Source organism: Wolffia australiana, chromosome 5, assembly GCF_029677425.1.
Source record: "Wolffia australiana isolate 7733 chromosome 5, ASM2967742v1".
In the NCBI taxonomy this organism is placed as follows: Eukaryota; Viridiplantae; Streptophyta; class Magnoliopsida; order Alismatales; family Araceae; genus Wolffia; species Wolffia australiana.
The window spans coordinates 12,655,471-12,666,431 of record NC_135839.1 but is presented as its reverse complement, the minus strand read 5'-3'; the positions used below and the strand labels follow the sequence as shown (position 1 = coordinate 12,666,431).

At 45.7% G+C, this 10,961-nt stretch overlaps 1 protein-coding gene across 1 annotated transcript; it reads right to left on the bottom strand.

Moving 5' to 3' along the window:
- Positions 1–271: 271 nt before the first annotated feature.
- On the bottom strand, positions 272–1,895 carry LOC144703328 (uncharacterized). The gene has a single exon (XM_078575476.1). The coding sequence runs from the start codon at positions 1,753–1,755 to the stop codon at positions 373–375; it is 1,383 nt and encodes a 460-aa protein (XP_078431602.1). The 5' UTR covers positions 1,756–1,895; the 3' UTR covers positions 272–372.
- Between the last annotated feature and the right edge of the window lie 9,066 nt (positions 1,896–10,961).

Below are 10,961 nucleotides of genomic sequence, written 5' to 3'. Positions count from 1 at the left end.
AAACTATCTAACTCGTAGTCTTCCACAATACTTTTTCCAACATGCATTCATGTTGAATTAGATTCTCCATGCGTGGAAGTTACAAACCAACTTGTGAGTTGAAATGAATATCAGATCGATCTATTTTCTTTGACTACATCTCCATCCACGTAAACTATTTTCATGGCTTAAAAACAGGTAAAATTTTCATGATCTTGATGTTTTATTAGATCAAAATATTTTTCTTTATGATTTGTCATATGCTAAATGCAAAAAACAATTTGATAAACCATGAACCAACTCCATAAATTCTTATCATTTCACACGCGCTTACTCAACACCCAAAATGAAAACAGCGAATTATTCAGCGTCACATACTCCTCCTGAGAGAAGTTAATCTAATGACACAACCCGACTGAGCTCCGGATCCAATTCGAGCAGGGCCATAGCTTCGGGCGAAAGGCTGACCTCGAAGTCGATGGCACCGCCGCCTTTCCTGCCTGGATACGCCAAAATCACCCCATCGTGCTTCTCCGCGATACCGCTGCGCACGGCCACCGGCCTCCCCCAACCAAAGTCGCACCCGTACTTGTCAAACCTCGGCGAGCTTCCAACGAACGTGCCACACGCTTCCATGATCGAAAAAGTGTACACTATCGGAGCCTCCATCCACCTCTTAAGCTCCTCCCTGATCGTCTCATCGCCATGGCGGGTAACTGCTTCGTGGATTAGTTCCGCGGCCCAGCCGACTCCGCGGCTCAGAAGCTCGCCGGCGGTGGCTGAGGCGATGATCGGGGAGATAGCGCAGCCGAAGTACGTTTCCGGCAGCCGCGGGCTAAGTCGCCTCCGGTCGTCCGCGATTAGCCCGCATTGTACGGTATCCTTTTCAGGGATACGACGCGCCCGGGTAATGCACCGCCACATGCACGCCGTGAGAGCCTGCAAAGACGAGATCTTGTCCGAGCCCAACTCGTCGTTTGCCTCCGCCTTGAGCCGCGCGATGGCAACAGCCGAGAACCGGAAGAATTTATCTCTCAGCGGCGGAGCCGAGATCCTCTGAATGAACTCATCTTCGTGAGCAAAGGGCAACCTTGTTGGCGGCGTAAAACCGTCAGGAAACCACCGATCCAGCACCGGCTCGGCCCGTAGACGAAGATGGGACGTTTGAGAACGCGAAATCTCAGCCCAGGCGTTGAAGAAGTTCCAGAAGGCGGTTCCATCGCCGACGACGTGATTGAAAGAGCAGCTGAGAAAGACTCCGTCCTCCAGCTTCGTCAACTGGACAGCGAGCAGATGAAGGGAAACGCCATCGTAGTTGATGGCGTCATTGCGTAGGAATAAGTTACTGAGAAAGGCAGGGACGTCTTCCGACTTGGCCTCCACATCTGCCGCGTAAACACCGTCCGCGGCGGCGAGGCGAAAAGCGGCGCCGCGGTCGTCGCAATCGATATAGACGGAGATGCCGCCGCCGTTTTCGTGCTTGTCGACGCTTAAGCGGCCGGCGAGGGGCCGAAAATGTGTGAGGGTAGTCGATAGTGAGGACGTGACGCGTTCGACGAGGTTTTCCATGAGAGCGCCTGACGGGATGGAGAAGAGGAGGCCATACTGGATGTTGCAAAATGAGACCAGGGCCAAGTCCCACGGTGACAATTCGCAGCGGGACTTGCCTTCGGCGGGTGCCCTCTCAGAAGGATAGACGATGCTCTCGGACAAGACGCGTATGGGGGACATGGAGACGAAGATTGGATGCTCTTCAGATTTCGTAGTATGTACCATAGATCAACAGGGGCCTGTGGCTGTGAGGCCGCCAATCTCGAAGTATCATCTCACGATGAAGACTTGAGTTTGGTCAAGGGTTCATTAAAGGGGGAGAAGATGCAACCAGATAGGCAGCGGCGTGAGAGAGAAGGGAAAGGAGAACAAGTCAAACAAGGTAGCGGATGGCGGAGAGAGTGAGCAAATGAATGGAGGAGAGAGGAGAAAGGAGAGGAAGTCGTGAAGACCCCGGAGAAGGTAGGCTGTCGAATCTGAAAAGAGACAACAAGAGAAATGAGGTGGCTGGGGATTTAATAACTTGACTGGCAAACGTCATCCACCACGCTATTTGTCAAGATGATGGATCTGTGATGGATGACGTGACGGTGAGGGATGACTATTTTTAACCCCTGATAGAAAGCCCATGATGGGTGACATGACGGTGAGAGAGTGATGCCGGACGTCGCTGGGACGTCATCCGGTTATCACCGAGTATGATGGCTTGGTGTCGATGACAGTTTGCGGTATCGGTCTACAGAGGTGGCATAGTCCTAGAGTGACTCCTAACGATGGAGAACTATGACGACAATGCAAGATGCAATAACCTCTAGTAAGTGCAAGTGCCCACTCATGGTGAACTCTGACTCTCAGGGATCGATGGAGTCGCCCGGGGTAGTATGTTAGACCTTTTGACCCTCGTCTGAGGGGACGAGGACGATTACGACGCCGAATTGGCTGACCCCACCAGGCCTTACTCTCACGGGACGGGAAAATCTGATTCGTACCAAATCAGTCAGATGCTCGTGTATTCGTGCGTTATTCGCTCAACCTGTCCCTCTCAGCTACGTCTAACCCCAGCGCGGAGGAGGCAATACGAAAATGAACTGAAGGAAATAAGAGATGGTGGCAGAGTAGACATACCTTTTCAATATCTGCAGAAGATGTTCTCGGCTTTGTGCGTTCGACCCGCAGTGCAGCAACGTCAGAGATGAGGAGGGTGGACGCCCACTGGGCGAGGAGAGACTCAGTCGGATGCACGATGATGGCAACGACGTTGAGCATGTGCTCGGATGGTGGCCAAGGCCGACGGCAACTGGAGTGGACGGATAGGCACAAAGGCGACGGTGGTCAGGCACCACACAGTCTTGCAGCAAGCAAGGGGCTCACAGACAAGCGGGGAGGCATGTGTAGTGCACGAGGGTGCCAAGCGCAGAGGCGGCGGAGGCGGCGAGCACTAACAGCGATCGAGGTGACCGGTCGAGTGCAGGATGACTCACGGGCGTGGGGCGGGCATAGGGGAAACCTCCGCGAACGCGACGCCGCGGCGGGTACACGGGTGAATGCGCGGTGAAATCACGGCGTAGCAGCGCTCGGGTGTGTGCAAACGACTTTGGGCGCGACCCCGTAATGAGCAACAGCAGTCGGCCGGCCCGCAATGGTCGCGTACGCGAGTGAGCGACGTCAGCGCGCGAGTAAGCGAGAGCGGCGCCGCTCAATGCCTTTGTGCCAGCCGGTGTGGATGCGCGGGTGGCGAGAACGGCGGCATTAGCTCCCTTCCCCCCTTTCTTCTTTTTTCCCTTCCTTCTTCATTCTCCCTCTTGAATCATGACCCTTCAACTTCCAACAATTCTTATTAAATTAAAAGACTAGTCAAAAGGGTACCTGTTGAGCTGCCCACCCTTTCCCTTTCATAGAAGGGAAGGTGGATGGGCCCTTAACAAGCTAACAAAATAGAAAGAGAGGGATTCTCGGCCCATTACAGGGTGGAGGAAAAAATCCTTATAGGTGGGATTTCCCCTTGCTACAATGGATAATTGAGGGCGACAGAGATGAAAAAAAAAGGAAAACGAGAGATAACCAGCTCTGGAAAACGTGAGAAATGTGGGTATAGGTTCGAATGAAAAATGACGAAAGAGATGATGTTGGCGCGTTCGTTACCTGGGAGATTTGAATCTGAGTGTGCCTATCAATGCCTTGGCTTGCCGGGCAGGCTGGGCGTGAATCGGCAGTGATGTTGATGAGGATGGTGACGTCCTCAAAGATGATCCGGGGGGCTCGGGCTGCGTCATGCCATCAGCCCTCTCAGGGTCGGAAGAACTCGACTCCGTTGAGTAAGGACCGATGAAGGGCAGTGGCTGGAGTAGATCTAGTTGAAGGCAGCGGAGCTCGTCCTCTGATATCTAGGTGTCGTCTGTGCTGGTTAGTCCCACCCACAGCACCAGGAACCTCTCTATACTTCGTCCCTTGCATAGACAATTATCTCTTGTAGTACACAGTCGATTGTAATGCAGCACAACTAGGGGAGCAAACGACTACGGAGATAGGAATGACAACGATGGGTGGAGGATGCAGGAAGGGTCTTGGATAGAGGGATAAAACAGACCACAAATCTACACGATCGATTTGGAAAACTTAAAGCCAATGAAATAATGGTGGTGCAGCCATGTTCCTCGTTGAGGGCGAGAGTACTGTCTTCAACCACCATGACGATGCCAAAGCACCAAATCCAATACCTTCAAATTCGTGTTCGTGGGGAAAACTAACAAGAAGACCTAATCCACTAATTTGTTGAAATTCAAAGAAATCAAAGCAAGTCCAATGGCGGTGAAAGATTTCTCATGGAATACTGGACGGAGAACACATGACACCAAAGATTTCAGGCGTACCTCAGAACCGGAGTGCGTGTTGAGGTTGCGGGAAATTCTGATCATAATTTGGCTCGGCGTTCCGGGCATTGCGTGGCCCACAGGATGAGATAACTGGGAGTTCCGGGCATTGAGTGGCCCGGGCAATGACTTGATATTTCTGGGCATTCTGGGCATTGAGCGACCCTAGCGATGGACGTGACGGACGAGCAGCAGGTGTGGATAGATGAGCACTAATGTCATTGTCGCAGATTCAAGCGTAGGTGATTTCCAGCATGCGCGGAGCGCTCGTAGGGCACACACAAGGCACGGAGTGCGCACAACAGCGCGTGGGGGCACTGAGCGTGCAGAGCGCCAACGCGCGCGCGGAGAGCGTGGAGGGCGTGGAGCGCACACGGAGTGCGCGGAGCACGCATGACACAAAGCATTGGATGGCGTCAATGATGACCGGTGCGGGTGGCTAGGAGGCAGCCAGTGCGGGTGGCTGTAAGGCGGCCGGCGTGGGCAACTGGGAGGCGGCCTATGCGGGTGGCCGTAGTGCGGCCTGCGCAGGCGGCCTTTGCGGGCAGCCAGAAGGTGGCCTATGCAGGCGGCCGGGAGGCAGCCTGTGCGAGCAGCCGAGAGGCACCCTGCACGGGCGGTCCCTGGCTGCCCGCGCAGGTGGCCGGGAGGCAGCCTGCGCGCGTGGCCGAGAGGCAGCCTGCGCGGGCGGCCGAGAGGCGGTCTGCGCGGGTGGCCGGGATGCGGCCTACGCGGGCGGCCAAGAGGCAGCCTGTGCAGGCAGCCGAGAGGCGGCCATGGCGTGGGCGGCCTGGGGTTGCGGCCTGCGAGGTTATGAGGGTAGAATGCATGGTGGACCAGCGAAGGCTGTGGGCACAAGCAAGAAGGGCGACAAAGGAGACGCCGTCGAGGATCGGCGGCAGCGGCGACGACAATCTAGCTAGAAGATGGCTAGGGCAAGTCATCCAAGAAGAGAAAACTCAATTCCAGAATATAACTTTGCTTAGTTTTTTTTACAACATTGGCCTTTCATATAGGCCTTGGAGGAAAGAGAAAATACGAAAATGACGTAAAGTAAACGTGGGAGACGTGTAATCATGTCAGATCAAGGGGCATTTCTGGATTTGTCGTTGATGATGTGTCATGACGTGGGACGTATCGAGAGGTGGTGTTGGCACATCCAAAGTCTCGTGGTTATTGGGTTCATGTTGATGTCAATTCAGCATGCTCGATGTGTCGAATGATGTTGGTGGCGCATCCGGTGTCGATACGTTGACGTCGTCATCACCAATTCCCCCCGGGTGAGAAGAACTTGACTCCGTTGAGTCAGCTTTAAAAGACTCTAGTGGGATCATTAAGGCAGGGGAGTGGACGAACCAGGTCCTCTTTCGTGATCCACGGGTCATTTGTCGATGGTTTGCCCTGCCAATGAACAAGAAACTTCCGCACCGTTCCACCATTGGTGAAGGTGATTATTTCGTCCAGTATAGCCTCAATCTTCTCTTGCCAATCGGAAGGTAGTGAGGAAGGGGTGGACAAGTCAAACTCACTCACTAGGAAGTCCACGGGTATAAAAGGGTCAATAGATGAGAGAGGTGGGGCTTTAAACGCAACCAAATCCAAAAGATTGAAAGTAGTGCTTATCCCCCACGTGGATGGTATGTCAACGACATAGGCATTTTCCCCTACTTGTTTGAGGATTGGGAACAGCCCGACACTATGAGCTTAAAGCTTGGTAGCCCACTTGAAAGAGAATCTCTCCGGCCTAACCCTCACCATCACCATTTCACCTTCTTTAAATTCACGAAAACGATGGCGTAAATCTACAGTCTCTTTATATGCGGTGTTGCTACTAATGATGTGTTTATGAATGTCCTCATGCAAACTTCTAATATGATTCGCAAATTCATGACCATTGTCTGAGACTCTAGCATTCGGCAACATAGATATGAGATCAGTAGGTTGACAAGGGGAATGACCATGGATGACTTCAAAAGGACTCATGCCAGTGGTACGATTGACTGATGCGTTATAGGCAACCTCAGCGCGTAGAATGAGAGTGTCCCAAGATTTGAGGTGGTCCCCAACCAAAGATCGTAATAGATTGCTGAAGCTTCTATTAACAACTTCAGTTTGGCCATCGGTTTGGGAATGAAAAGCCATTGAAAACTTAAGCATCGTCCCCAAAAGATGCCAAAGGGTCTTCCAAAAATATCTAGGGAATCTGACATCTCTGTCTGACACTATGCTCTTGGGATGCCCATGTAGATGAACAACTTCATTAAAATAAAGCTGGGCGACGTGTGAAGCATCAAAAGTTTTACAACACGGAATGAAATGAGCCATTTTTGAAAAGCGATCTACGACGACCATGACATAATCAGGACGAATGAGAGTTCTCAGAAGTCCTAAAACAAAGTCGATGCTCACATCATCCCAAGGCTTATTAGGGACCGGTAAAGGAGTGTAGAGGCTTGTGTTTTGTTTAACCTGTTTAACGAGAGCAGATACGCGACATTGGAAAACAATATTAGCTACATCTCGCTTCAGGGATGGCCAAAAGAACTTATGCTCTACTGTGGTGATGGTCTTATCTCTCCCAAAATGACCACTAAGGCCTCCCAGATGCATTTCCCATACTAGGAAATCCCTGATGGAAGACTGTGGAATGCATAGGGGGCGGTCATAAAATAAAAATCCATTTTCTAGGATATAGTCCTAGGTTTTAGGATTTGGGTAATTGCCTATGGTCTGGATAATGGGTGCAAAGTCCGGGCAGTCGGGATAAAGGTCCTTCATCTTATCAAAACCAATAACTTCTATCTTCATTACGTTCAAGAGGTGGACACATCTACTAAGGGCATCGGCCACTCGGTTCTCTACCCCTCTCTTATGTTTAAGGTTGAAAGTATAAGACTGGATGAATTCAAACCATTTAACATACCTATGGTTCAACTTCTGCTGAGAGTGGAGATACTTCAATGCTACGTGATCGGAGTAGAGGATGAATTCTTTAGCTAGTAAGTAATGACGCCAATGACATCAGGACTGGACGATAGAATAGAACTCTTTGTCATAGGTGGAATATTTGAGTTTGGGGTCGTTCAACTTTTCACTAAAGAATGCTATGGGATGATTCTCTTGACTCAGTACTCCGCCAGTTCCTAATCCCAATGCATCATAGGAGACCTCAAATACTTTATCGAAATCAGGTAAATGCAGGATGGGGGCTTTTGTCTTCTTATGTTTAATATCATCAAAAGATTTCTGCGCTATGCATTCCATTTGAAGTGGTTCCCCTTTCAACACTCAGTCATGGGTGCCATTATAGTACTAAAATTAGAGATGAATCGCCTATAAAAAGTGGCTAGACCGTGGAAGCTACATACATGGACGTTCCTAAGGGTCGGCCATTGGGTTATGGCATCTATTTTGGCCGGATCGACAGAAACTCATTGTGCTGACAAGATAAAACCTAGGAAATTGACATAATCAACAATAAACGAACATTTTTTGGGATGTGCATATAATTGTTCAGTCTTCACGACCTCACACACTAGACGTGGATGTTGGACATGGTCGTGCTTGGAGTTGCTATATAATGTAATACGAGGGAAGTGTCGGGATCGGATGGCTCGTATTACGTCACAGGGGCAATGATGAGTGAATTCGTAGCTAATTATATGAAATGAATGTCCGTTTAGAAACCATTGATGAGCAATAGGAGACGACTACGATGAGGAGTGATGATCGATTTTGTCCACCAAGAAAGATATTGATTGGGTTAGACTCCCAATGACCCTTTCTAAGACCAACTGAGACGTCTACGAGTGAGGGCGTTCGACGGCCCTGGGTTGTTCTACGTCTAAGGATTAACGAGTAATCGTCTCCACGAGAAATCCTATCTCTCGACACAGTGGTTATTGATAACTTGCAAATTAACATGATTAATTAATGAATTTTACATTATATTTATGTGTTTTAATGACTATATTTCCATGTTGTCATATTAAAATAAAGATAAATCACTTACACTTTCATTTTATTATTATTTCTGATTTTTTATCATTTATCACATGGAATTTAACCTCATTTTAGTGAAGAAATATTTTTTGTGGGACCTTAAATATTTGGCTAAAGGTTGGTAAGGGTTTTTCTAATTTTTCTGGAATTGTCCCATATTTTTATATAATTTTTTGGCCATTATATAGCCAATAAATGATTTTTATATATTTAAATAATACATATTTTTATTTGGCATTTTATAATATATTTATATATATATTAAGGGCATCCAAGTCATTCGCCCAAAATTCGGGCGAATGAATGGATAATTATTATTAAATAATAAGAGAGAGAGAGTGATTCTATTAAAAATAATAATAAAACAAGTTGTTAGCGTGTGCATTTAATGCACGCGCTAACCAACATTTCTTTTAGGAATCGACATTTTACGGTGTCGATTTTCCGCGTACACGCGGAAATCGACGCCGTAAAACAATTAAAAATATTAAAACGGTAAGCTCACCGCTTTTTTTTAATGTAAGACAGGTCAAACATTGCGGCTCAATGAGAAATATATATATATATATATATATATGTATTCCTTTACTTTTTTTTAGACAGGGCAACGTGGCATTCTCTCAACCATCCAAAAAGGGGCATTATGCACCAATGATTGTGCGCTGATGACGCGGACAATCACATGTCAGGACGCGATCCGAGTCAGCGAAAAACGAGAAAGAATAATGCCGGCCAATCAGAAAATGCTGATTTTTTAGATATTTTGAAGAGAGATAAAAGATCTAACGGTCCAAATTTATCCTCACTAAAACCTTGATATCTTGAGATCTAGACGTCCGATTGGGCTGAAATTTTGAGGGTAGGTTCGTTTTTTCCGCCTCTACAACACAGACGGTTGGATCTTTAAATAGAGGTCTGGAAATGGGCAAAAATTACTTTTGGAGGCTCTCTCCAAGCATTTGGCTAGGAAGGACATAGGAGGGATTCTTGAAGTCAACAGATCTTGCTTCTACACTCAAATTTGTAAGTTTCTGATTTGTATTTAAATCATCTTCTTGAACGATTCTAAAACGCCAAGGCATGTGCGAAATGTACATGCCCTAGAAGTTTGTTTTGAATGAAATTAGCACTTCATTTTTCTTCTGATTCAAGATCTGATTTTTTATCCTTAATTCTACATCAATTTAGAACATTTCTGCGTCATTAGATTTTAATTTAGGTTTGGATTTCATCTTTTCCCCAAATTCTTTACTTTCTCTCGCCAGGTTAATTTGTCTAGTTTCTCTGTCTAGATTTTGATTTTTATTGTTTAGGAATTTAATTGAATATATAAAAAACAAAAATAAAATTTGATTTGAAAATTCATCTATCTTGAAGTCCAATTTAAAAATCCCTTTCTTGATTATTTAAATTCCCAATATTAATTCATAAAAAATATTTTAAAATTTTATAATAATTTGGAAATTAATAATATTAATTAATCTGATCTTAAAATTAAAATTATCCTATCTTGAGCGTGTTAACCGAAAATATTTAAAATCCAAATTAAGTTTTTACTTAATTTTGATTGATTAAAACACAATTAAATATAATTAAGGTTTATAATTTGCAAAATTAATTCATCTTTAAATTAATTCATGAAAATTGGATAAAAATTCTTATTTGTTGCCTCCCTATGGTTTGGCCCTTTGCTTGCTCTATATTCTCTATATTTAGAGATTAAGGGAAATTATATATTTTATTGTATAAGTAGAAACGTCAAACCAACGACAAAATTACGTCCGTTTTTAGGCTTATCAATTGGCGCCCTTGTCAGGGAGGCACGGTTTGAATTTTAAAAATTCTAGTTTGTAGTGATCATCAATTTTTACAAATTTTTGAATTGAATTGAATTTTGCAATTGTTTTACACGCATATTTGAAATTACACAAATTATCATTTCTCTCTATCTTTTATTTGATTTTTCTTGTTCGTTTAAGCTGATTGTCTTGCTAATCGTGTGTTTGACATTGCATGAACGGTAGGAGGTCCTTAAAACCCTATCTAGTGAACCTTGAGACAATCAGTAGAAGTCATAGTCTTGATTATATTTTTGAGAGCTCTGAAGGGGAAAATTAACAATTTGTGAGAGAATGGAGGATAACCAAAATTGTATAGCTGAACAAGGAATTAGAAGAATGAGATTGAGAGAGTTTTCTGATCGTGTAGAGAGTGAAACCTACACTAAAATTTTTGCTCCTTTACCTGAAAATGTTAACTTTAGAATCGACCCGAATATGATCAATCAATTACCTACGTTTTATGGACGATTTAATGAGGAGCCTTATGAGTTTTTAGAAGAGTATAAACAGATATGTTCTGCTTATAGTTTTTGTACAATAACCGAAATGCAGGTCCAAAGCGTGGAGGAATCATTGATGTTAAAACAGTTGAGCCGGAGATCAGAATGGATAAGCTGGAAAGAAACATGAGCAAGATTGGTAAAAAAATAGAAGATACGAGCAATAATTTTAAATTTTTTTTGCAGGAAACTAAAGGAAAGGTGAATACATATGAGGG